The following is a 23,257-nucleotide window of genomic DNA, read 5'->3' on the forward strand; positions in this document are numbered from 1 at the left end:
GTGAAAGTAATTGTCTGCCCCTCCTCTATGCCCATGGCAGACAATATTTGATTGGCAGCTGAGATTTTTAAAAGAGTTTACAACAGCTATGAATGCTTTAATAAAAAATAGAAATTGGATTTCATGTTTAAATTGAAATGTATTTTTATTATACAGATTTTTGTGTCTGGGTGACAGGTCCACTTTAATGCTGCAAAAAGCTTGAATCCGAAAATCCGCCATCTCAGACCTGTCGAGGTCCTGTATAAATTAATGGGAGAGTGTGTTTTATTATGTAAAATAATGCCTTTTAGAAGGGGTCAGTGACCGCCATTTAAAAGGTGGAAACTGTCAGAAAAAGAAGGCAAATAATTAGAAAACTACAAAAAAGAAAACATGAAGACCAACTGAGAAGTTGCTTAGAACTGGTCATTCTATAACACACAAAGTTAACTTAAAGGTGATTTTATTATAATGTTATCCACTTTGCGCAAATTTTCTGTATTACAGAGGATACAACCCACAGAGGGAACCTGGGAATTACTACCAGCTTTAAGGTGGCAGTATCTAAGGGGTTCCTAAGCAGACACACTTGTGCACAATTCGTTAGAGGAGAGAGGGTGGGGGCAGTAGTGCTGGACACAACACTAGGGATGGACAAGGAGTGTCTTTGCGTGCAAGTACATTTGGGGCAATGACACATGAGGAGATAAGTCACGTGAGACAAATCTCCTCTTCTATGAGCGGCTGATCTCCTTCAAATGCTTCCCCAAGTGAATTGAGGCAACTTTGGAAAAACAAAGCACTGCATATTTTTTTCCACTGGTGATCCACTTTATTGCCAAAGGGAATACATTTGGAGAAGATTCGTTGCCCACAGAAGAGGAGATTTCATTTTAAAGATCTGCATTCATTTTGCATTCATTTATAGAGAAAACTTTTAGCAATGAAAATCAAATTCTTCCATTGATTTACAACTTTTTAACAAATTTGAGAATGCAAAAAGTCCGTAACTGTTGAAAATACACCTTCACACTGACTTATATACAGTATAAGCTAGAAAGATATACAGTATAAGCTAGAAAGGTTATGGCTTTTTTCTATTAAAAAAATAGAAAAAATATTCAAATTTACTTTTTAATTAAGAGTGTTGTACCTTGTGGAAAAAAAACAATATTGGATTTAAATAATCAGGCCCCTTATAATTATTTATACTGGCATCATAGCAATGTCATATCCCTTCATTAACTGTCTTCTGCCTCCAAAGCCTGTACACGAGAGCAGAAAGAAGCTAGCACTAGTGAAGGTAGGGGACAATAGCCATTCCTTCATAAAGGTGATAGGGCAGATATGTGGACCTTTTACATGGCAGGTGCAGATTGCTATTCTGTCAGGCACAAATCTTGCAATCATCTAGGCCTAGATCGACCTTACTGCAGTCATTGGTGCAGTATATAACATCATTGCAAATTCTGATCAGAGCCAGTCAAAAATGGATGAGGCTAGGTAAGAAAATAAGATGGGTTGCCATAATTGGGCTAATTACTTCTTTGGATAACATGAGTGTAATAAACAGGGCTTAGGTTGAACTGTGGAACAATCCCATGCCAAGCCAGTAAGGCACTTTGTCAGGCACTTTGTCACTGCTTGAGTGAAACAATGTGACGATGCACAGAGAGAGGACCATGGAGAGAAGTGCCGGTAGGGAAACAAGGGTCCGGGCCAGGTGTAGGTGAAAGAAGAGGTACGTGCTTGGCGCCCCACTTTATTGCTCCCTAGAGACGTGACTCTACTGCCTAGCCTTAGTTCCGGTCCTGCTGTGTAATGAGGCTTATTATTCAGATCTAGTGATGGGCGAATTTATTCGCCAGGCGCGAATTCGCGGCGAATTTGCGCGTTTCGCCGCCAGCGAATAAATTCGCGAATCGCCCGCGAAAATTCGCGGCAAAAAATTCGCCGGCGTCAAAAAATTTTTTTTCGAAAAACGGACGCCGGCGCAAAAAACGGGCGCCGGCGTCGGAAAAACGGGCGCCGGCGTCAAAAACGGGCGCCGGCGTCAGTGATGCAAATTCGCCCATCACTATTCAGATCGCTATAAACCTCCAACAAATAACTATATTGTAAGTGCAATGTCTTCAGGGAACATTTATGACAGCAATCACAAGTGGTTGCAATAGAGAACGCCAATTCATTATGGTTCACTTCTACATGGTTGTCATTGTGTCCAACCTGCCTCTTCTGATATATGGTGCTCAACTAAAATGTTATATGTATATATATTTGTATATGACACGGTGACTGCATTTTTCTTCCTAATATGCCTATAGTTAAATTAGGAGGCTACACTGTGCATTGCAGTTCTGAGTATTAAGTCATAGCTTGATGTCCAATATGATCTAATGCCCATTCACCTAAGCCTTAAAAGCCTGAATAAATATATGCGTGGGTAAAACAAACCCAATCATCTGAGCCAGCCTTGCCATTTGCTACGAGCAACATTTATGTTCTACAAAACAGTGTTTATTAGTCATTTCTATAATGTGTAGAGATTTGCTCATTTCTGCTGATGGTTGAAAAATGAATCATTCCAATGAATCACAAGCCACCTGTCTCTTGTAAATCAAAGTGAAAACTCTATTCAGATTCCTGCAAGATTCCAGAAGACCATCTGTTCCTTATTGAACTGAGAGGAACAGTGTAGAGATAGATATTTCCCCTTCAATTGAAGCATTCATCTAATTAAACAATTCATCGTAGCTTTCATCATTAATATTATTATTATATTGAGATTAAGATAGTTTTAATGGTAGAATGCAGACTAAACAAGCAGCAGTTCTATACTGACATTACTAGATATATCACTTACTCACATTCTTTGCTAATGGCTGACAAATGGGTATGATCCAACCAACTCAGTTGGCTGCAACTAAATATCATTTTCAATTAAAATACTGTAAATGAAATGAATCTTTTGAAACACCAAGATAAAATTCCAACCAAATCGATTCAGAAGACGCCGAGCCCTCTAGATATAATCCATCAAGTGCTTTCATCAATCATAACTCATTTCTGCACTATTTCATGATTTCAACTGAAATATCTTGAAAATTAAGCAGAGGCAAGTTATAGATTAGTTGCCATTTTACAGAAGAGAAATATGTGATCAATTTAGCAATGTAGAGTACAGACACTTTTATTGAGTGAACTTGTGTTTAATTAGTCTTTTACTCAAAGGTTTGTTGTACATAGGTAATGGGAAAAACACCATATATCCTTTCTCTCTATAACTTACACCTACTTTAGAGGATCTGACACCCTGATATTAGTTTCAGTCATTACTTAAAAAATGGATTGCATTTTGATTATACTAATATGATAAAAAGTGTTAAAGGCAGGGTGCTGCTGCTATGATGACAGACAGAAAAAGCTGCTACTGGTTATTTTAAGAGATTTAAATTTTGATTTTTTTTTTTAGTGCAATTTAGCTCTCATCAAAAAGGCCATCTTGGGGGAAGGGGGCACATACACACACCAATCTGCCCTGGTTATAGGAAATTCAACAAAGAAATAAAATTGCTTTGTGGACTTCATAGGAGGTTATGTTGAGAAAGCTCGCAAATGTGTTCTTCTAGTTGAAGAACTTGGTTCTCCCAAGAAGTTATCTCTGCTAGATCATTTTTAATGATGGCATTTTCTGTTCATCATACCTCCAGACTTATTTTATTTGCTAACATCTATAAAATAAAATGTTACATTTCCAGGCAAGCTTCAGGCCTAACAGTTTAAGAAAAAGACGACTATAACTCTACAATAATGGTAAGTGGTATAATTAAATTAAATGCAGACCCTTAGGTCGTGGGGGGAGGCTTGTATTGCTGGGTCTGCTTCCTCTAAAGTTACCTGGAAATCTCCCCTTCGCTTTTTCTTATTGAGAGCCGGCAGGCACATGGGCAAGTAGTGGGTGGACTAGTGGGCAGGTATCAGGGGGGGACTTGGGAGTGACTGTGGGCCCAGGGCCCTCTTAAGATTTATTTCAAACTTCATCAGTTCAAGACATGTCACCCTTTGATCAGGTCCCACCTTGGCACATGAAGAGATCCAAGGGCTATTCTACACAATTCTCACCAAAAATGTCCTTCAAACTCAGACCAACTGTCCCAGAGTTTGGAAACCACTGTTTTACAGCAATATGAAAAAAAATCAGGCTTTGTAATTCCATCCTTCTATCTGTCTTTCATCAGTAGATCTGCCAGAAGCTCTAAAGCCATTGCTGATGGAGCAATCAACATCTTATAAAGAAAGAATTAAAACAGCATGCACATCCCTTGATTACTAAAGAGCCAAGATTCATTCTGCATTCTGAGTATAAAGATGCACTGGTTTCCTTTTTTGTATCAGCCTCAATAACTTCAACAGGGATGTTCAAATATAAAAAGTTCTTTTGTCACTAAGCCTCATACAACCCTTTCCAACAATCTAATTAAGCAACATTTACTTTTACGCTGCTAAATGTCAACTAGACAGCAACAAATGTCCTTGACATGAACTTCCAACAGCAAATCCATCATCACTTGGATCTTAAAACATTCTTTTAATTACTTTTAAAGCAAACATCAATAAGACATTATTCATATCTTACTAAGGGAGCAATTAAGCTTTCACCGTCAACATATTGTGGGGCAGAGGTGCCCAGTCTTTGCCACTGCGGGATCTTCTACACCATAAAACTCCAATCCAAGTACTCTGTTACAGTTACAAAAACACTGCAGCATTTGTTGTTTTTAATTATTTCTGCATGTATATAGCCATTACCCATTTGCCAATTGAATTTTTTAAAATGTAAAATATGGAAAGACTGAATTCATGGAGATGCCCATGATGCCCGTGTTGGGTTTTTAAGGTCACCAACCAAGAGATCACAAGGTCACCAACCAAGAGATCACATTTTTGGCCAGCATTGTTTTAGAGTCTCCAGGCCGTCGATACTGCATGTGTTTGGTCACATCCTGAGTGTGAATTGTTTCATTGTATAGTCATGCCCATATTTAATAAAGGAGAGGCCTTTAAACATCTGGCTTTCGAGTCAGTAGAAGATGTTGCTCTCGGATAAGCCATAATGCACCTTTAACACAAAATCTGTAGTTCTCAGCAGATGGTAAAGTTATCAAAGATGCCAGGGTTCACTTTCTATACAGGTCAAACAAATATAAAGATTTTTAACTAAGTGGACAAGACCAATAATATTATCAATATTTTAAAGTATGAAACATTACGCAATCATTTTCTAAAGGGTAGAGCGTCGGTGATGAAAGTGTTTTCATAGACAAGAAAAATATTATTGTAGAAGCTTTTAAAACCAGCAGCGCCCTTGGTATGTCTCTCTGTAATACATCACTGCATAGATGAATATCAGCACACAAATGACTCCTTACTTCCAACGTCATCTCAAATGTCCGCACGTGCGAGCACCGCAGTTGTAATTGAGAAGCTGTGAGGACAGGATACACTTTGCCTGGCAGTGCAGGGAATTGTAACATTTCAGTGACCCACAAAAGCAATTGGAGTCAGAGAGGCATGAAATGGAGTGGAGGAAACACGATACTGATGATATTTAATAAGAAATCTGAAATATTAGCCTGAAAAACATTATAAAACATCCTTATGTGATTCACTGTGCGACATGTAACATCTTCATTAAACTGAAACTATTGTGCAAGGAATTTATTTTTACATGAGTGTGCATAGATTTATCACTTTCTATGGTTTCACCTTGAATCATTTAATTACCCATGGCATCTTATTAAAGAAAGAAAACCCTTCAGTGTTGAATGTGAAATCTCCTTTCCTCCAGTGATTAATTCTATAATTTTGTCTATGATAAGAGAAATTTCCAACCTGATGAGCCTCTACCAGACTGGCCTGCCATGCTGCCATCATTTATAAACCTGTAACTCACCCACCCATCTCTGATGTTACCAGCATGTTTTTTTAATCCTAAGGGGTTGTTTACTATGGCAAGAACCGTAAGGGATTCAAAAGTGCAACCGCCTGGATGTGTCATTTATCCAGCCTACCTATCCATGGGTTTTGGGCAGGCCCGGACTGGCAATCTGTGGGTTCTGGCAAATGCCAGAGAGGCTGCTGTATCGTTCCATAGAAAGTTACCATAGAGTGGGCTGGTAGGGGGCTGTTTGGGCCTCTGTGTACTTGGAATGGCAGGGCCTATTTTGACTCCCAGTCCAGGCCTGGTTTTGGGCTGGCCCAACCAATAATATTTTAAACATATAAGCAGAGAAGTACTGGAGCATTGGGCGCCCATCGGGTTCCAAACTTCTGGGGCCTCCGCGCATGCAGGAGCGCCGGTGCGCCAGGCCACATATAATTTTTTGGGGAGGGCCAGCCGATCAGGGAGCGGGTCTGGGCCGGCGGAGGCCCATGAGGGCAGGGGACTACCACATTTTTTCCCAGTGTCCCGCTGGCCCAGTCCGCTGCATATAAGGGACTACATTTATTATTACAAAAACTCTGCAGACAGACGGCACTTCTGGATAGATTTATTGGGAAAAGGCTGCTGTGTACCACCTAACGCGTTTCGGGATTGTATCCCTTAATCATAGGCTTTGTGTTCTGTGTTCAAAATGGTAATTTTTGTCTAATTTGCCTATTTGTTGCTTTTTTTCTGGCTAGGCGAGTAGTGATGCCCAGCTCCGGAAGATGGAAGATTTGCTTTCAGAAGCAAATTTTAAAAACGAAGAGCTTCAAAAATTAGTCACAGATCAAAATAATTCCAAGAACAAGCTTTTAGGTATGTATTTTCTTCTACACATCATTTGTACAGATTTCTGAGGCAGTAAATATGTAACGAACAAGAGAAATGAACTTTATGGCTCTTGCAACATTTGTAATAATAATAGTAATTACAATGAAAAAGGCCTGGCAATAGTTAGGGTCCCATTTATTAAACCTCCAATTTTTTTGGTATTGTTTTTAAAGTGAAAAACTTTTTTTATGGAAAAAAAACCTAGAAATTTTTGGAAATGTCTTATACCCCAAAGCTGCTAAAAATCCAAATAAAAAAATACTCCATCTGAAACCTGTCGTACCTGTTGTACGATTCGAATTGACGCACAAATTTTTGCAAAATTTTTTCGCACCAACTTTTTTGAGAACAATTATTGATAAATGAATTAAATTTGTAGATGGGCATTAGGTCGAATTTGTTTTAATAAAAAAACTGAGATAAACTCAAGCTTTAGTAAATACCTTCCTAAATACCTTAATCTTATAATGACTTTTTCATAACATTGCTCCATGTATCACAAACATGAGCTAATTTACTAGGCTTTGGTAAACAACCCGGACTGGCAACTCACCATTGCTCATCACGTATACCTATGGTGGGCTCTAGTAAGTGTTTAACCTGACAATGTTTACATAGGCTTGGAAACAGTTACAAACAATCACATTGAAATGAAACAAGTTTACATATTTACATACATTCAATGCCCTGCATATCTGGCCCCACGAGTTTGTACAGCTCCTACAATAATCTTGAGATCGAAATTTAGGAAATGTAACAGGCCAAAGCAGAATGGTTGAGCAGTCATGCACCTTGCTGGGCGATTAAAACTGTTAAACATTTGCCAGTTGGTCTTTGGGATAACACAAATTATAAGTGCGGAATAACAAGAGAATATACTAGAGCATTTGAGCATCTCTCTTTTCTAGGTTTTTGACATTTTTTTCCATTTGTGAACTACTTTCTGTTCCCACTGTTAAAGCATGACTACCACAGAGGTTCAGTCTTTAAAGGAGAACTAAGGCTTAACTAAAGAAGTAGCTAGAAATGGTGTACATTATGTTCTGAAATTTTGTACCAGCCCAAGGCAACCACAACCTTTTAGAAGGGAAGATATGTGTCTCCAAAGATGCCCCAGTAGCTCCACATCTTCTTTTCTGCTAATTCACTGCACATGCTCTGTACTGCTGTCACTTGCTGAGCTTAGGGACCCACTCAAAATGTACAGTACACTTAGGGGGATATGTAATAAGATTCGCAAGGAGCAAAACCTGTCCTGTATTATCAGATTGTATTATAGGCCAACCTCATTTTCTGCTGGAAAATTTGCAATGGCCCCTAAGATTATAGCTGTTCAAAGCCCACTGAGCATCTAAGTGTCACAGACACTTCCAATATGGTGACCCCCTGTGACAAGTTTGAAGTCCTGGATCATTGCTGCTAAGCCAAAGAGAAGCCAAGACCTGAGGCTGGTGCAATAAGTTCAGTATATAAAATATGGTATTTTTAGCCATATTAATTTCTTAGGTTTTAGTTGTCTTTTAAGATACCTTCATGCACTGCTGGGTGATGATGTGATGGCTGATTCTGTTAATGCCTTTACGAGTGGCTTGGATGATTTCTTGGATAGACATAATATCAAAGGCTATTGTGATACTAAGCTCTATAGTTAGCATAGGTATGGGTATATAGAATTTATGTGAAAGTAGGGAGGGGTGTGTGTATGGATGCTGGGTTTTCATTTGGAGGGGTTGGACGTTATGGACACTAAGGGGGTTACTAAACTCTGAATTTATCTGGTCAGGCTTTTTCGGGCAAAACTCAAATTTTATGTTTTTTTTTTTTTAAAAAAGCCGGTATCCGAAACTCTACCATCTCAGACCTTCCGAGGTTATGTATAAGTCAATGGCAGAGGTCATCTAACGATTCGGAAGAAACCCTGGAAAAATTTGCATGATTTTATCGGGTTTTTACCCAAACCGAGTAAATCAAGCTTTTTTTTTAAAAAAAAATAAATAAATAAGGTATAATCGTGTATAGGAGTTTGGTAGTTTTTTTTATAATCGAAATAATGAGTTTAATTCGGATTTTAGTAAATAACCCCCTAAATATTCTTTCTATACCATAGAATTTTTTTTTTAAGGTTGTGTGTGATGTTTCATAGTTAATTTGGGTTACAAAAAAAGACTAAAGTCTATCAAGTTCAACCCCCAGCATACATATACTTATACAGACCTTTCTGTATACTCTGTACACAATGCAGATTCAAAAATCAAAAATTCATTCTTAACAGCATTAATAGAATCTGCCATAACAACATCACCAGGCAGTATATTCCACAACCTCACTGTCCTCACTGTGAAGATCCTCCTATGCTGTTTCCAATGAAAGTTCAGTTCCTCAAATCTAAAGAGGGGCCTCTGGTTTGTTGATTCTTCTTATGAGAAAAAAAAGATCTCCGCTATCTGTCACTCATGTCCACTAATGTTCCAGTGTAGTTGCATGTCTCTGCACTCTCTCCAGCTCATTAACATATGTCTTAAGGACTGGAGCCCTAAACTTCACTGCATACTCAAGTTAAAGCCATACCAGGGACCTATAAAAAGGAAAATGTAGTTTTTCATCCCTTGAGTTGACTTTTTTTTATGCAAGACAGTCTAGAGGTACACAGCTTGTTATCCACAAATACCTCCAAAACTTTCTCAGTTAAGGATGCTCCCTTCTCTCAATATTTAATTTTACCAGGTGGTAAAGTATTTTATTCCTCCATAGACCTGTACAGGATCATTGCTTCAACAGATTGTCCTCTAGACACATAATTAACAATAAAACAGAATTAATAAATAGATAAAACAGTTCATAAGGTGGAGCAATAAAACAATAACTCAAACTATTTAAGAACAAATGAGGCATATTACATTGCCCAAATTTTTCACCCACTACTGCCTAGAGATTTCAGACGTACAATTCTTCAGTCCCCTTTGCTCTGGCAAAAAGCTTTTACTTTTATACGTACCATTTAAGTTATAACAAAATCCTCCAGTGTTTGAAACCGGTTCAATTTCAGCAAGAGACAAATGATAGAGAAGCAAGGTCATTGCTGCTCTGTCCAGTCATGAGGTTCCCCAGCCCAGACCTCTGCTGGTTTCTGTACTATTTGCCTCACATGGAAAATAATGGAAAATGCAAATATGGTAGAGAGATTTATTTCACAAGTCAGAGAAGAGTCTGATTTGTAAGCACAAAACTCAAGATGCTTTATTCAAAATGGTAGATTACCCTGCAACAAAAATGGCCACTACTGAGGTTAAGGCTGTAAAGCAGGAGCATGCTGCAATGCATACAGATTTTCCAGAGTGCTTCTACCTTAAAAAGATACTGTAATATTATTTGGTAAAACGTGTTGCTCTGCTTCTGTAAGATGCATGCCCCTCCTGGGCTCAGATCCACTTCCCCTGGCCTGCAATCGGTCCTCCTGAGGAGATTTATGTGCAGCAATATTCTCTTAACCTGGTAGGGGACTTTGCCTGGACCTTGAATTTTTTTAACCCTTCTGTGCCTCACTGTGGATGCAAGGACAGCCTGTTGTCCCAACGAGGAAATTGAGAGCATTCAGGTGTAGGTTAGAGGGAGCTTACTGGAGCTGTATAAGCCAGCCAGAGGAAGGGAAACCTAGAGAGTAAAAGAGAGGGGTCCCTGGAATGGCACTCTGCTAGTGTTCATTCACATGACAGTGACATGGAGGCTTGATAACATTTGTTACACCATGAACACCTCTCCAATAAAGCCTATAGGAGTCAAAAATTGAACCCATGGAGAGTGTATATACATAAATTGTAACATAGTTAGATCGGGTTGAACAATACAGGGGATTACAGTCTGAATTTGATTAAAGGGATACTGTCATGGGAAAAAAAAAATTTTTCAAAATGAATCGGTTAATAGTACTACTCCAGCAGAATTCTGAAATCCATTTCTCAAAAGAGCAAACTGATTTGTTTATATTCAATTTTGAAATCTGACATGGGGCTAGACATATTGTCAATTTCCCAGCTGCCCCAAGTCATGTGACTTGTGCTCTGATGAACTTCAATCACTCTTTACTGCTGTACCGCAAGTTGGAGTGATATCACCCCCCTCCCTTTTCCCCCCCAGCAGCCAAACAAAAGAACAATGGGAAGGTAACCAGATAACAGCTCCCTAACACAAGATAACAGCTGCCTGGTAGATCTAAGAACAACACTCAATAGTAAAAACCCATGTCCCACTGAGACACATTCAGTTACATTGAGAAGGAAAAACAGCAGCCTGCCAGAAAGAATTTCTCTCCTAAAGTGCAGGCACAAGTCACATGACCAGGGGCAGCTGGGAAATTGACAAAATGCCTAGCCCCATGTCAGATTTCAAAATTGAATATAAAAAAATCTGTTTGCTCTTTTGAGAAATGGAGTAGCACTATTAACCGGTGCGTTTTGAGAAAAACATGTTTTCCGATGACAGGATCCCTTTAAACAATGCAGGGGCCAGTTATCTCTGTAGTGATATCTTTTAAAGCTTACACATGGTAAGCAGACACAGCCAGCAGACTTTCTGTGGCCGCCAGTTGGACAGCCCTGAACTAAGAAGTCAACACAAAAATAGCCATATAAAGCAAAACGGAAATTACAGAACCCACTGCAAAACATTTATATTATCATAAGGACCGCATTATGTGTCACAACATTTCCTGCTATGTATGATGAAAGTGTCCATACTTATAACCCATATATTTTTTGAAAAAGATTTCTAGGTGTAATTTGATCAATCTGGCCACACCACTATGATACAAAATTGAACAGACTTATCTAAGGAGCTGATTTATCAACATTCCAACTTGAGTTTTTCAAAATTGATTACCGTATATACTCGAGTATAAGCCGACCAGAGTATAAACCGGGGTACCTAATTTTACCTACGAAAACTGGGAAAACGTATTGACTCGAGTATAAGCCTAGACACAACTACAGCCCTGTCTCCCAGCAGCGCACATTCCACCAAAGCGACCCCCCCCCTGATCAACCGGACTTCTTTGCAAAGTTGATGGTGACAGAGAATTGCCAAACGGATTACTGTGTGCATTGTCCCACTGTCCCACTACCATGTGCAGAGGGTGCTGTGTGATATTGCCATCACTGTTAATCTTTCGTATAACCAACAGAGGGCGCTGTGTGATATTGCCATCACTGTTAATCCTTCATATAACCAAGAGGGCGCTGTGTGATATTGCAGTCACTGTAATTCTTTCATATAACCAACAGAGGTCGCTGTGTGATATTGCAGTCACTGTTATTCTTTCATATAACCAACAGAGGGCGCAATGTTATTCTTTCATAGAACCAACAGAGGGCGCTGTGTGATATTGCAGTCTCTCCCCAAGCGAACTGCTGGTATAGGAATGATTAAAAGTGACTGCAATCTCAGCTACTGCCCACTGACTTGAGTATAAGCCGAGGTCGACTTTTTCAGCACGTTTTGGATGCTGAAAAACTCGGCTTATACTCGAGTATATACGGTATTTCAAGTTTTCATTTAGGGATGGAGTTTTCAAGTTGTTTTTCTTAGATGAGTGCACATGTATTATTTCAGAGTTTCGAATTGTTATGAATTTGATAAAAGAAACTCAAAAATGAAAAATGTGATAAATCTGCCTCCAATTGTTTCAATGAAAAACACTAAACTAAACACATCCCTATTCTGTCTAAATGTGGCTTTATGTCTTGCATTGTGATGGGCTCTTTGGCTCACCCCCATCCCCTCCTCTTCCTTTGTGTACATGCACAAATTTTCAGCATCGGGTCCAGAGTACTTCCTGTATTTCCTGTGAATCCCCAGTGCTTCTGAACCAATGCAGGTGTGATTGGGCAGCATGCTGCTTCCAGATCTTCTACCACCCTAGGCCTGAGCCTTTGTGGCCTTTTCACAAATCTGGGCCTTTTTCACCTTAACAATGATGGTTCCTTGTCTTCACTATACTGCATCCAAAATGCAAAGCAAACATTTCAGTACAACCACTAGTATATTCCAATAAATGCCCTGGGAATGTAAACACTTAGGGGCTTATTTATTAAAGTCTGAATTCTAAAATTCTAAGAAAAAAATATAATTTTTTTTCTATAAAATCAGAAGATTTAGTGGAAAAAAACGTAAACTTAAATTTTTTGAGATTTATTATACCCCGAGGATGGAAAAAGTTAGAATATGAAGTTGCTGTGGTTTGCGCTGGAATTAGCCCAAAATTCAAACTATTTTGGGCTTTTCGGACAAAAATTAGGACTTTTCAGGAAAAAGCTCGAAAAAATCGAGCAATTTGGAAAACAATCCAAAAAATTGTATGATTCAAATTTCTAGTTTATCAAGTTTTTCCCAGATCCAATTAAAATTGTGCTTTTTTAATAATAAATAAGGTCATTGTTTGGTCTAGTTTGCTCAGACTTTTTTAAATACATTTATCAGAAAAATGTGGATTTTGATAAATAACCCCGTAAGTCTCTCCAGAGTAGAGGAAGTGTAGGCTTTAGATGCAGCCTTCCATTATATATATTTTATATTAATACATTTCAGCTTCTATCTATTCAAACTAATCTGTAATTTGTTTTCATGAAAAAACAAAAAACAAAACAAACAAACCTCCAGTTCCCTGACAAGTATGTTATATTTAGAAGCAGAAAGGCCAATCCATAACTTATACGGTACTGTCATTTCTTGGAAAAGAAAATGCATAACATCTTTACCTCATTAATTTTTATAACTTGGCCTCCCCTGTCTGATGTCGAGCTTGTTCATCATCCTGATGCAAAAAAAAGTAATCTGATGTATTGGTTTTCGTTCAGATACAATACGTCCATGAATCCAAATTACTTTGGCATCAGAAGATCATCAGTTTCCCCCCGTTCTCGTATCAGCAAAAACATAAAAAAAAATTGTTAGAGATCATGATGGTGTCAGTTGGAAACTTGGGATAAAGATTCATGAAAACAGCATTCATATATAAAATATACAAATATTTATGGGTAAAATACAATCTTTGGATAAAATGACACATTCAGGGGAACTTTCGAAAACGTCATCAAGTTGCAGAGTTTATAAAATATCAAGTAAAAAATTAAAAAGTAAAGACCGCTCAAGCTCACTGCTTTTTCCTTCCCCTGCCAGGTGCTCAGTCTTCAGTGTCCCCACTGTATCCCATGACAAACTCAACATAGACGGCACTTCTGGACAGGATTTATTGTAGCGGGTTGCTGGACAAAAGGCCTAACACGTTTCGGGATGATTAAGGGATTTCATCCGAAACGCGTTGGGCCTTTTGTACAGCAACCTGCTACAATAAATCCTGTCCAGAAGTGCCATCTATGTTGAGTTTGTCATTTATAAAACATCAATATTACAAACCAAACAAAGACAGAGCAAAAGTATATATTTATTTCACAGGTAAAACGGAGTGAACACATTTCCCATTAATCCTATATATTTATATACAATTTTGCTGTTTTTCCTTATTTTTGGGTTAAAATACATAAATAAGCATTCACCCAAATAGGACTTCAGGCTGGGCCCCTTAGCTCATAACAAGGTTACAGATATATAGAAACATTGGGGTAACAGTCACCATGCTACAGTTCCAGGGGTACCCAGGGTACAAATAATCACTCACCCCAAATCTCACCCTAACTGGCCTTCAGGCTGGGCCCCCTTAGTTCATAACAAGGTTACAGATATATAGAAACATTGGGGTAACAGTCACCCTGCTATAGTTCCAGGGGTACTCAGGGCACAAATAAGCACTCACCCAAATCTCACCCTAACTGACCTTCAGGCTGAGCCTCCTTAGCTCATAACAAGATTACAGATATATAGAAACAGTGGGGTAACCTTCACCCTGCTAAAGTTCCTGGGGTACCCAGGGCACAAATAAACACTCAACCCAAATCTCACCCTAACTGGCCTTCAGCCTGGACCCCCTTAGCTCATAACAAGGTTACAGACATATAGAAAGATTGGGGTAACAGTCACCCTATTATAGTTCCAGGGGTACCCAGGGCACATATAAGCACTTACCCCACATCTCATTCTAAATTACCTTCAGGCTGGGCCCCTTTAGCTCATAACAAGGTTACAGGGGAAGAAATAAACATTCATCCTGAAAACTCAACTTTTCAGCAACTCTGGTTTTCAAAAATAATCACACTGAGCAAATAGCACTTTTTTGATGTGTGTCCCAATTATTTATGATTCATACAAACTCCAAGTGACAAGAATGAGCACAGCGAAAAATAACATTTGTTTTCTGTTTATTGAGAGACATTTTCTCTCTTTCTTTCTGTGTTGATTAGGAGGCAAACTGTGTAACAAGCAGAATCAAGCCGGGACTGAATATAATTTTCTTATTTTGACCTGGGAGAAGTCACTTGATATTTGTCGCTGTAAGGTGATTTCGATGGAGGTTTTACCATGCATGAAATTCAATACTACCTCTTTACACACCTTAATATCCAGAATCTGAATTTCACAAACACAAGCTGCATCATGTTTTAAGCCCTTCACAGTTCTGAAATTCTGAGGCTCGGTAATTCAGCCCTTGATGTGTGTCCCTACCCTTTATCAACACACAAACACAGAATCATAACCACTAGGGATGTAGCGAACTGCCGATTTGGTGTTCGCGAACGCGTTCGCGAACACGGCAAAAAATGCGAACGTTCGCGGACAGTTCGCGAACTTCGAACACCCGCTAAAATCGTTCGATTCGAACGATCGAAGGATTTTAATCATTCGATCGAAGGATTTTCATTCGAATCGAACGATCGAAGCCATTCGATCGAATGCTTTTCATTCGATCGAATGCTTACAATCGTTCGAACTAATGGAAATCGTTTGATTTTTAGCGGTCGAAGGAATTCAAATGGTCGAATGGTCGAACGACTTGTATTCGAATCGAACGCGAACTCAAAATGCGAACGTTCCCAAACGTTCGCGAACATTCAGCGGACGCGAACGGTCGAAGTTCGCGCGAACTAGTTCACAGCAGAACAGTTCGCTACATCCCTAATAACCACAGACAGTGAGAACGTAAGACAAGTTTGCGCAGATGCATATATTACCATACATTCATCTGTCTTTATTACTGCTGGCGAATATGTGAGATTGACAATGACAAGAAAGGACTGAAGAGAAAATGCTATAGGTTGTTGACTGAAGCAGATGTCTAGATCACTGACACTGAGTCATATTGTGTAGGAAACATAGTAGACATACACTTCACTATTTGTTGGGAGGGGGTTGTTACATGAGTTTTAGAACATTTCAGTTGCATAGGACATTTTTAAAAGAAACAATACTCGTGCCTGGTTTGCTCACCCCCCTGGTCTGCTCTTACACCCCTGCCACTCACCCGTCAATTAGTGTTGGGTGAATAAATTCGGCAGGTGCAAATTCATGGCGAATCTCTGCGTTTCGCCACCAATGAATATATTTGCGAAACTGCTGTGAAAAAAAAAAATCAGAATAGTCGCGCGCATAATAATTGTTGCGTGTCAAAATTATTTGGACGCCCAATGACTTTAATGCATTTGGACAAAATAGGCACTCATATAAAAACTGTCGCAGGCATCGAAATTGGCGCGCATCCAAATTATTTTGACGCCCATTGACTTCAATGTGTTTCGCTAACGGCACAAATTCGCCCAAAATCGTCAATCAGTAACCCTCCTTTTGCAACCCCCTCAGTTGAACCAGAGACATATACCTCTGCAGCCTACCCTAGTTATGGCCATAGAAACAGTAATATGACTAAATAAAGGGTGATGGGGATGGCATCGAACAGGACTTGTCTCCAAGTGCATAAGATTTAAAAATGTCATAACTCTTTCCTGTCAACACTGCAGTAGAAATAAATATGCACCACTTTTTCTCTTAGAAATGTTGACAAACTTGTTATAATTGCAGTAGAAAACAGCGATTTGACCCATCAAGTGGAAGAACTTGAAAACAGGATTTCTCAACTCAATCGGACAAAGCTGCTACTCGCATCTCAAACTGAAGAGCTAAAAAAGCAAGTTGATGAAGAATCTAAGGTAAAAATGTTTCTCCAATGCGAAATGTTTCTTCAACGCATCCTGGCCCGGCCCGGACTGGCAATCTGTGGGTTCTGGCAAATGCCAGAGGGGCTGCTGTACGGTTCAATAGAAAGGTACCATATAGTGGGCTGATAGGGGGCTGTTTGGCTGGTAGGGGGCTGTTTGGGCCTCTGTGTACTTGGAATGGCAGGGCCTATTTTGACTCCCAATCCAGGCCTTATCCTGGCCCTTACATTTGAAAATCAGGAGCGTTTAAATTCATCCTAGCAGGCCAGGGATAGGCACAGTAGTGCTAACGCCGAGGTCTGAGGTAGAACTTCATACATCCTCTATGATATACATGGGATTAATGAGAGCCATACTAACCATAATAAAAGCTTTTAAGCTTCAAAATAGGGGGCACATGGGTAACACGAATAGTCAAACATTTTTTGGTAGCACATGGATGTAGCAGGATTTACGTACTAGGCAGAACTTAGCCCATAACAATTGTTCATAGAAGGCCATATGTAATCAAGAAATAGCCTTACTTTTTATCAACACACACAGGAAATGCAAAGTACTGTACAGCACACTATCATGCCATGTTTATTTTAGGGACAATAACCCCATAAATTGAGCTGATTATCAGGGATGGGCGAATTTGACCCGTTTCATTTCGCCAAAAATTCGCCACCGGCCAAATCTCGCAGACGCCCATTAAAGTCTATGGGCGTCAAAAAATTTTTGACACGCGTCTTTTTTTTTTGATGCACGCCGCCATACAAATCTATGGGCGTCATTTTTTACGAGGCGAAAAAATTCGCCCATCCCTACTGATTATAGTTCGAATAGATAACTATCCAGCTGGTCATTAAATAAAATAAGCTATAAGTTAATATATAGCTTTATCTCTGTACTTTTGCTGACATACTTCTAAGTGCTTTTTTTCTGGATCCATGAAAATTTAGCTTGAGTTACATAACAAAAAAGAGTTTTATCCCCCTAGACAAACTGTACGGTTGGTAAATTTGATCTGTCTCCAGCTCTGATGTACAGAATATCATGTTCAACAAACAATCTCCAGAAAGTTGTTCTTTACACACAAGCAGATTTTCCACTTCAATAGCTTTACAGCATTACATTTGTTTCAGAACAAGTCCTGGCAAACAAAGGATATTGTTTGGGCTTCACTATAAATGAAACAGTGTTCATTTTATTTTGTAAAGAGTCCATTAAAATATATCAGATCCAGCGACCAAAATAGCCTCTGGCTCAGCAATAATATATTGGAACTTGCCTCTAAACTATGCAAATAGACTGTGTGCCTTAAAGTTAAAATTGGTGAATGTCAGTCTCTCCTAATTAAACATTAAATGGTTTATTTATTAAAATGGGAAATTGTGTTTAACCTGTGAAAACAAGGTGATGGAGGTTACTTTCAAATTTGGGTTTTCTATACTTTTCAAGATTTATTAAATGAGACAAACTTGAATAGAAAACTTGACATTGGTAATCTGGCAATTAGTGATGGGCGAATTTGCGCCGTTTTGCTTCGCCGGAAAATTTGCGAATTTCGTGCGAAATTTGCAAAATGGCGAAAAATTTGCGAGGAGTCTCGTTTTTGATGGCGGCGCCCGTTTTTGACGCCGGCGAATTTTTTCAGGCGAATTTTCACTGGCGTTTCGCAAATTTATTCGCTGGTGGCGAATCGCGCAAATTCGCTGCAAATTCGCGCCTGGCGAATAAATTCGCCCATCACTACTGGCAATCTTCTGTCACAGTCACATTTGAGGTTTCACACTCAAGAAGGTAATAATCAAAGATCATAAAATGTTTTTAGGATTAAAGAAACCCCTAAAAGTAGGCTGGCTACAGTGTAACCATTATCATTTACCTCTGTGCTCACTGTCTTAATTAATTAAGCAGTAATAGTGCCTAGAGTGTCCAAGATAAAGCTATTGTATCATGAAATCATCCCAGAGGCATTTAAATGGCAAACCGTGCAGTAAAAGTCTGCTTAAAATAAAAGATATTCACAGGTCTTGTGCTTCTAACATAACACTGCCTTAAACCCCCAAAATAAGAGGCTCTATCCTTCACTTAAATGGATGTAAACATGCAAATTGCTCCTTAAAGGAACAGTTCAGTGTAAAAATAAAAACTGGGTAAATAGATAGGCTGTGCAAAATAAAAAAAATGTTTCTAATATAGTTAGTTAGCCAAAAATGTAATGTATAAAGGCTGGAGTGACTTGGATGTCTAACACAGGGCCTGAACTAGGGGTAGGCAGAGAGGCACGTGCCTAGGGCGCAATGAAGTGGGGGCGCCAAACACGTACCTCTTCCTTCATCCTATCCCTGGTCCAGACCCTTTCTCTTCCATCGGCACTGGTTCCCCCCTCCACAAATTTAAATATTGACTGCAGATGCGCATTTCAGGAAGTGTGCGCATGCACACTCCGGGATGCGTATCCTCCATGACGCGCACACTCCCGGACGCGTTCACACTCGGTGACACGCAATCCCAGACACGTGCGTGTATGCGCACTTGGGAGCTGTGCCGGCAAGGGGGCGAATTGGCCAGCCGGGTTGCCTTGGGCGCCCAGGTTGCTTTGCCCGGGCCTGGTCTAACATAATAGCCAGAACACCACTTCCTACTTTTCAGCTCTCTAACTCTGAGTTAGTCAGCAACTTGAAGGGGGGCCACATGAGACATAACTGTTCAGTGAGTTTGCAATTGATCCTTAGCATTCAGCTCAGATTCAAAAGCAACAGATATGACCCAAGTGCCCCCCCCCCCTCAAGTCACTGAAAAAAGCAAAGCAGGAAATAGTGTTCTGGCTATTATGTTAGACATCCAGTGACTCCAGCCTTTATACATTACATTTTTGGCTAACTAACTATATTAGAAACATTTTTTATTTTGCACAGCCTATCTATTTATCCAGTTTTTTTTTCACACTGAACAATTCCTTTGATGCCCCTGTGGTCAACTATGCATCCAGAACCACTGGTTTACTAGTGCAAATACAGCCAAACCAAGCTTGCAGACAGCCTGTTTCAATATCCTTAGATCTCATCAGTAAGATCCAAGATATTGGATCATGGTTCTGAGGGGGGACGACATAGATAGAAGCAAAGCAGAGAAGCCATCTATAAACAGTAGTTATATACCAGCCAAAAATGTACAGAAGAGGAATCAAGTAGGGACGTATGTCATGTAAGTATACACCTCATCCCCAATTTTTAGATTTGGCCAAATATCAAATGCAACACAAAAGATTCCACTGAACCTGAACCATATCGAGTGCAAATACTAATGATCAAAATCACTGAAAAAAAATTAGCAAGAATAAAAAAGTCACATTATAATTAGGATTCGGCTTCATTTTGGCCAGGCACACCCAAACCCTGCAAAAAACAGTTGGAATACGGCGCCAAATCCACGTTTAAGATCCCTATTTGTTAGCAAGTATATTTTGTCATTGATACCAGCTGAGCTGTTTGCTGTATGTGGCTCTCACTGTGACCCAGTGCATCACAAAATTGGTACATATAAATATATTTGGTATAAAATAAATATCTGTGTGCTTTACAAAAAAACAAAACATGTGGCTTTTATCGAAAACTTGAAAAAAAACTTTGTTTTTCTAAAATGAAGCAACAACCTACATAAATATAAATATTTTAGTCTCCGAGAAGGCATTTATAAATGATACCCATCATCTGGCTTTATAATAAAAAGATTTACTATGGAAGCAAAAAGGCATCTTCTAAAGGATCCATTTATAAAACTACAGATCATAAAGCTCCAATAGAATGAAATAAAAAAAAGTTTTTTAATTAAAATATTTAACGGGTACCTATTTGAAAGAATATTTATCTAATTATAAAGCACAAATATAGGACCTGTTATCCAGAATGCTCAGGACCTGTGGTTTTCCGTATAATGGATCTTTCCGTAATTTGGATCTTCACAACTTAAGTCTACTAGAAAATCAAGTCAACATTAATTAAATCCAATAGGCTGGTTTAATGTTTTATAATTACAGAGAAAAAGGAAATCATTTTTAAAAATTTGGATTTTTTGGATAAAAATGGGAGATGGGCATTCCATATTTTTTCTGGATAAGGGATAGCGGATCTCATACCTGTACATGAAAGGGCCCCTATCAGAATTATGATGATACCAGTTTCTGACTTGACCTTTGTCTCTCCTCAAACATCAAGGTAAAGACTACAGCAATGGGCAACCTGGCCAACCTCAAGCTTGAGTGTGAGTTGTTAAAAGAGCAGCTCGAGGAAGAGCTGGAGAGCAAATCAGAGCTCCAGAGACAGATATCGAAACTCAACAGTGACAACACCCACTGGAGAACACGTTATGAGAATGAAGCAATACACCGAACAGAGGAACTGGAAGAGACAAAGTAAGACTAGGAATCACTCTTTCACGTATTATCCTGAAATTCTAATCTTATTTGAAATGTCCAATCTGGATTTAAACTTTTACCCATAAGGACAAATCCACAAAATAATGGTCTAAGAGGTCCAAAACTGTGGTTAGGTCAGTAGCAACTCTGATTTTATACATCTGAGAATTCTGCTCCTATAATGCGCTTTATCACCATCAGGCAAGGTAGAAGGGATAGTGTAACGGTTGGCACCCTAAACCCAGAACCGATGCCAAGCACCCTGGTCTCAGCTCGTGCCTCTGCCTGTAGCAGCCGCCTTTGGCTTCGGGAGGAGCCCTCAGCTACTCAGATGCCGCCAGGTCTTTATAACGAGAGGTGCTAGGCGAGGGGTTCTGGGCAGACAAAGGGGCACAACTGTAAGCGAAAGTCTCTGGGCAGAAGGTTGTGGTACAAGGCAGAATCGTAGTCAGATCAGGCTGGGTCGAGGCAGGCAGAGAGTAAACGTAGTCAGTTTACTTAATCAGAGGGTTAAGCAGAATCGGGGTCGGTAATCAGGCAAGGGGTCAGGATACAGGAGTTCAGGATCTTCAATAGTCAGGCAGGGGCCAAAACAGCAATCAATCACAAAACGAACAGAAGCTCAATAGCACAGAAGCACCAGGAACAAGATCCTATAATGGGCAGTGTGAAAATTAAAAATGTCCCTTTAATACATTTGAATTTTTACGCCAATGCGTGCTGGCGCCCTAAGAAACCGGCGCCTGCGGTCCTCCCAGTAGACCACCAGGGTAAGTTGTTACAAATAGAGTCAGAAAAGGTTGATTATACCATTTTATTCTACAGTAATTCCTCTGGCTAATTGAGATTCACATAGTCTGAAGTGAGCAGGAACCCTACCTCTTTTGTGAGTCTGGCCTAGTTTGGAAAAAAAAGGCAATACGCAAAAAAATGATCCATCCCAGGACATCACACAATTTAAAAAAAACTGTCAGCCTCCTTTTAAAGCAATGTTCAAAGTGGCATTATGTAACATTTGATTGATATCACTGACAGGAAAAAGTTGACGACACGCTTACAAGAAGCAGAAGAAGCCGTCGAGGCAACTCAGATCAAATGTTCTAATTTGGAAAAAACAAAACAGAGGCTTCAGGTAGAGATAGAAGATGTCTGCATGGATCTTGAAAAGGTAAAAATAATGAGCTTGCACAAAGTGGGAACAGTGTTATAACATAAAACTAATTTACTCAGTTGACAGAGTTGGAGATTATTCAGCAGGGCAATGGGGATTTGGATCTCAGGCTAAGATCTGCTTTAATGGCAAACAGCGTTAGTCTACAATCCCCGGTTGCATAATCTCAAAAACGATCAGCAATTTCTCCATGTTCCCTGAAAACCCATTAATAAAACATTGCCATCTAAACAGCTTACCCTTTTTCTGGGTGTTCTGTTCAACAAAACAAAATGTATTTCTTTATCTATTTAGCTATCAATTTAAAGAAAGCAAAAGTATTTTGAAAGACACCTTAACTTTATCATCAGGCTTCTTTTGCATGGAGGCAATTAATTTAGTCCTAAAAATTACTGATACAGAGCGGTTCATATTCTGTGATATTTCCTGGAGGAATACAGCTTTCCCAGGTTGCCCTTATACAATGACCTCTTAGACCTGGAGAGTCCACATCCTCCATTGGTGGCATAATTGTGAAGAATGATGGCTTAAAAACTGGTATAATCTTTCATCCAATGGAAAATCACTACAAACTTGAACAATAAAATTGCAATTAAGACTAGAGGAGTGTTTTGTCCCATTGTCATGAATTTGAACACTGAGGGTGGGTAAGGGGGCATATTTATCTAAGGGTAAATGGGATATTACAACACGGGAAACCAACAAAGCCCTTTATTATTCTAATATTCTCTAATATTCAAAATATGAATGTACATTGGAAGTTACCAAAAGGTAGTGTTGATTCA

At 39.3% G+C, this 23,257-nt stretch overlaps 1 protein-coding gene across 3 annotated transcripts in view; it reads left to right on the top strand.

Annotated features, from left to right (window-relative positions):
* Nucleotides 1-23,257, top strand: part of LOC108701192 (putative uncharacterized protein MYH16) — a 95,931-nt gene that overhangs the window by 46,840 nt on the left and 25,834 nt on the right. For all 3 annotated transcript variants that reach the window (XM_018235494.2, XM_018235492.2, XM_018235493.2), the window contains 4 exons: nucleotides 6,667-6,784; nucleotides 16,760-16,887; nucleotides 21,102-21,298; nucleotides 22,337-22,469. In XM_018235494.2, coding sequence (XP_018090983.1) covers nucleotides 6,667-6,784; nucleotides 16,760-16,887; nucleotides 21,102-21,298; nucleotides 22,337-22,469 — 576 coding nt within the window. The remainder of the gene's footprint in view (nucleotides 1-6,666; nucleotides 6,785-16,759; nucleotides 16,888-21,101; nucleotides 21,299-22,336; nucleotides 22,470-23,257) is intronic.

This window comes from Xenopus laevis, chromosome 9_10L (assembly GCF_017654675.1).
Source record: "Xenopus laevis strain J_2021 chromosome 9_10L, Xenopus_laevis_v10.1, whole genome shotgun sequence".
Lineage (NCBI taxonomy): Eukaryota > Metazoa > Chordata > Amphibia > Anura > Pipidae > Xenopus > Xenopus laevis.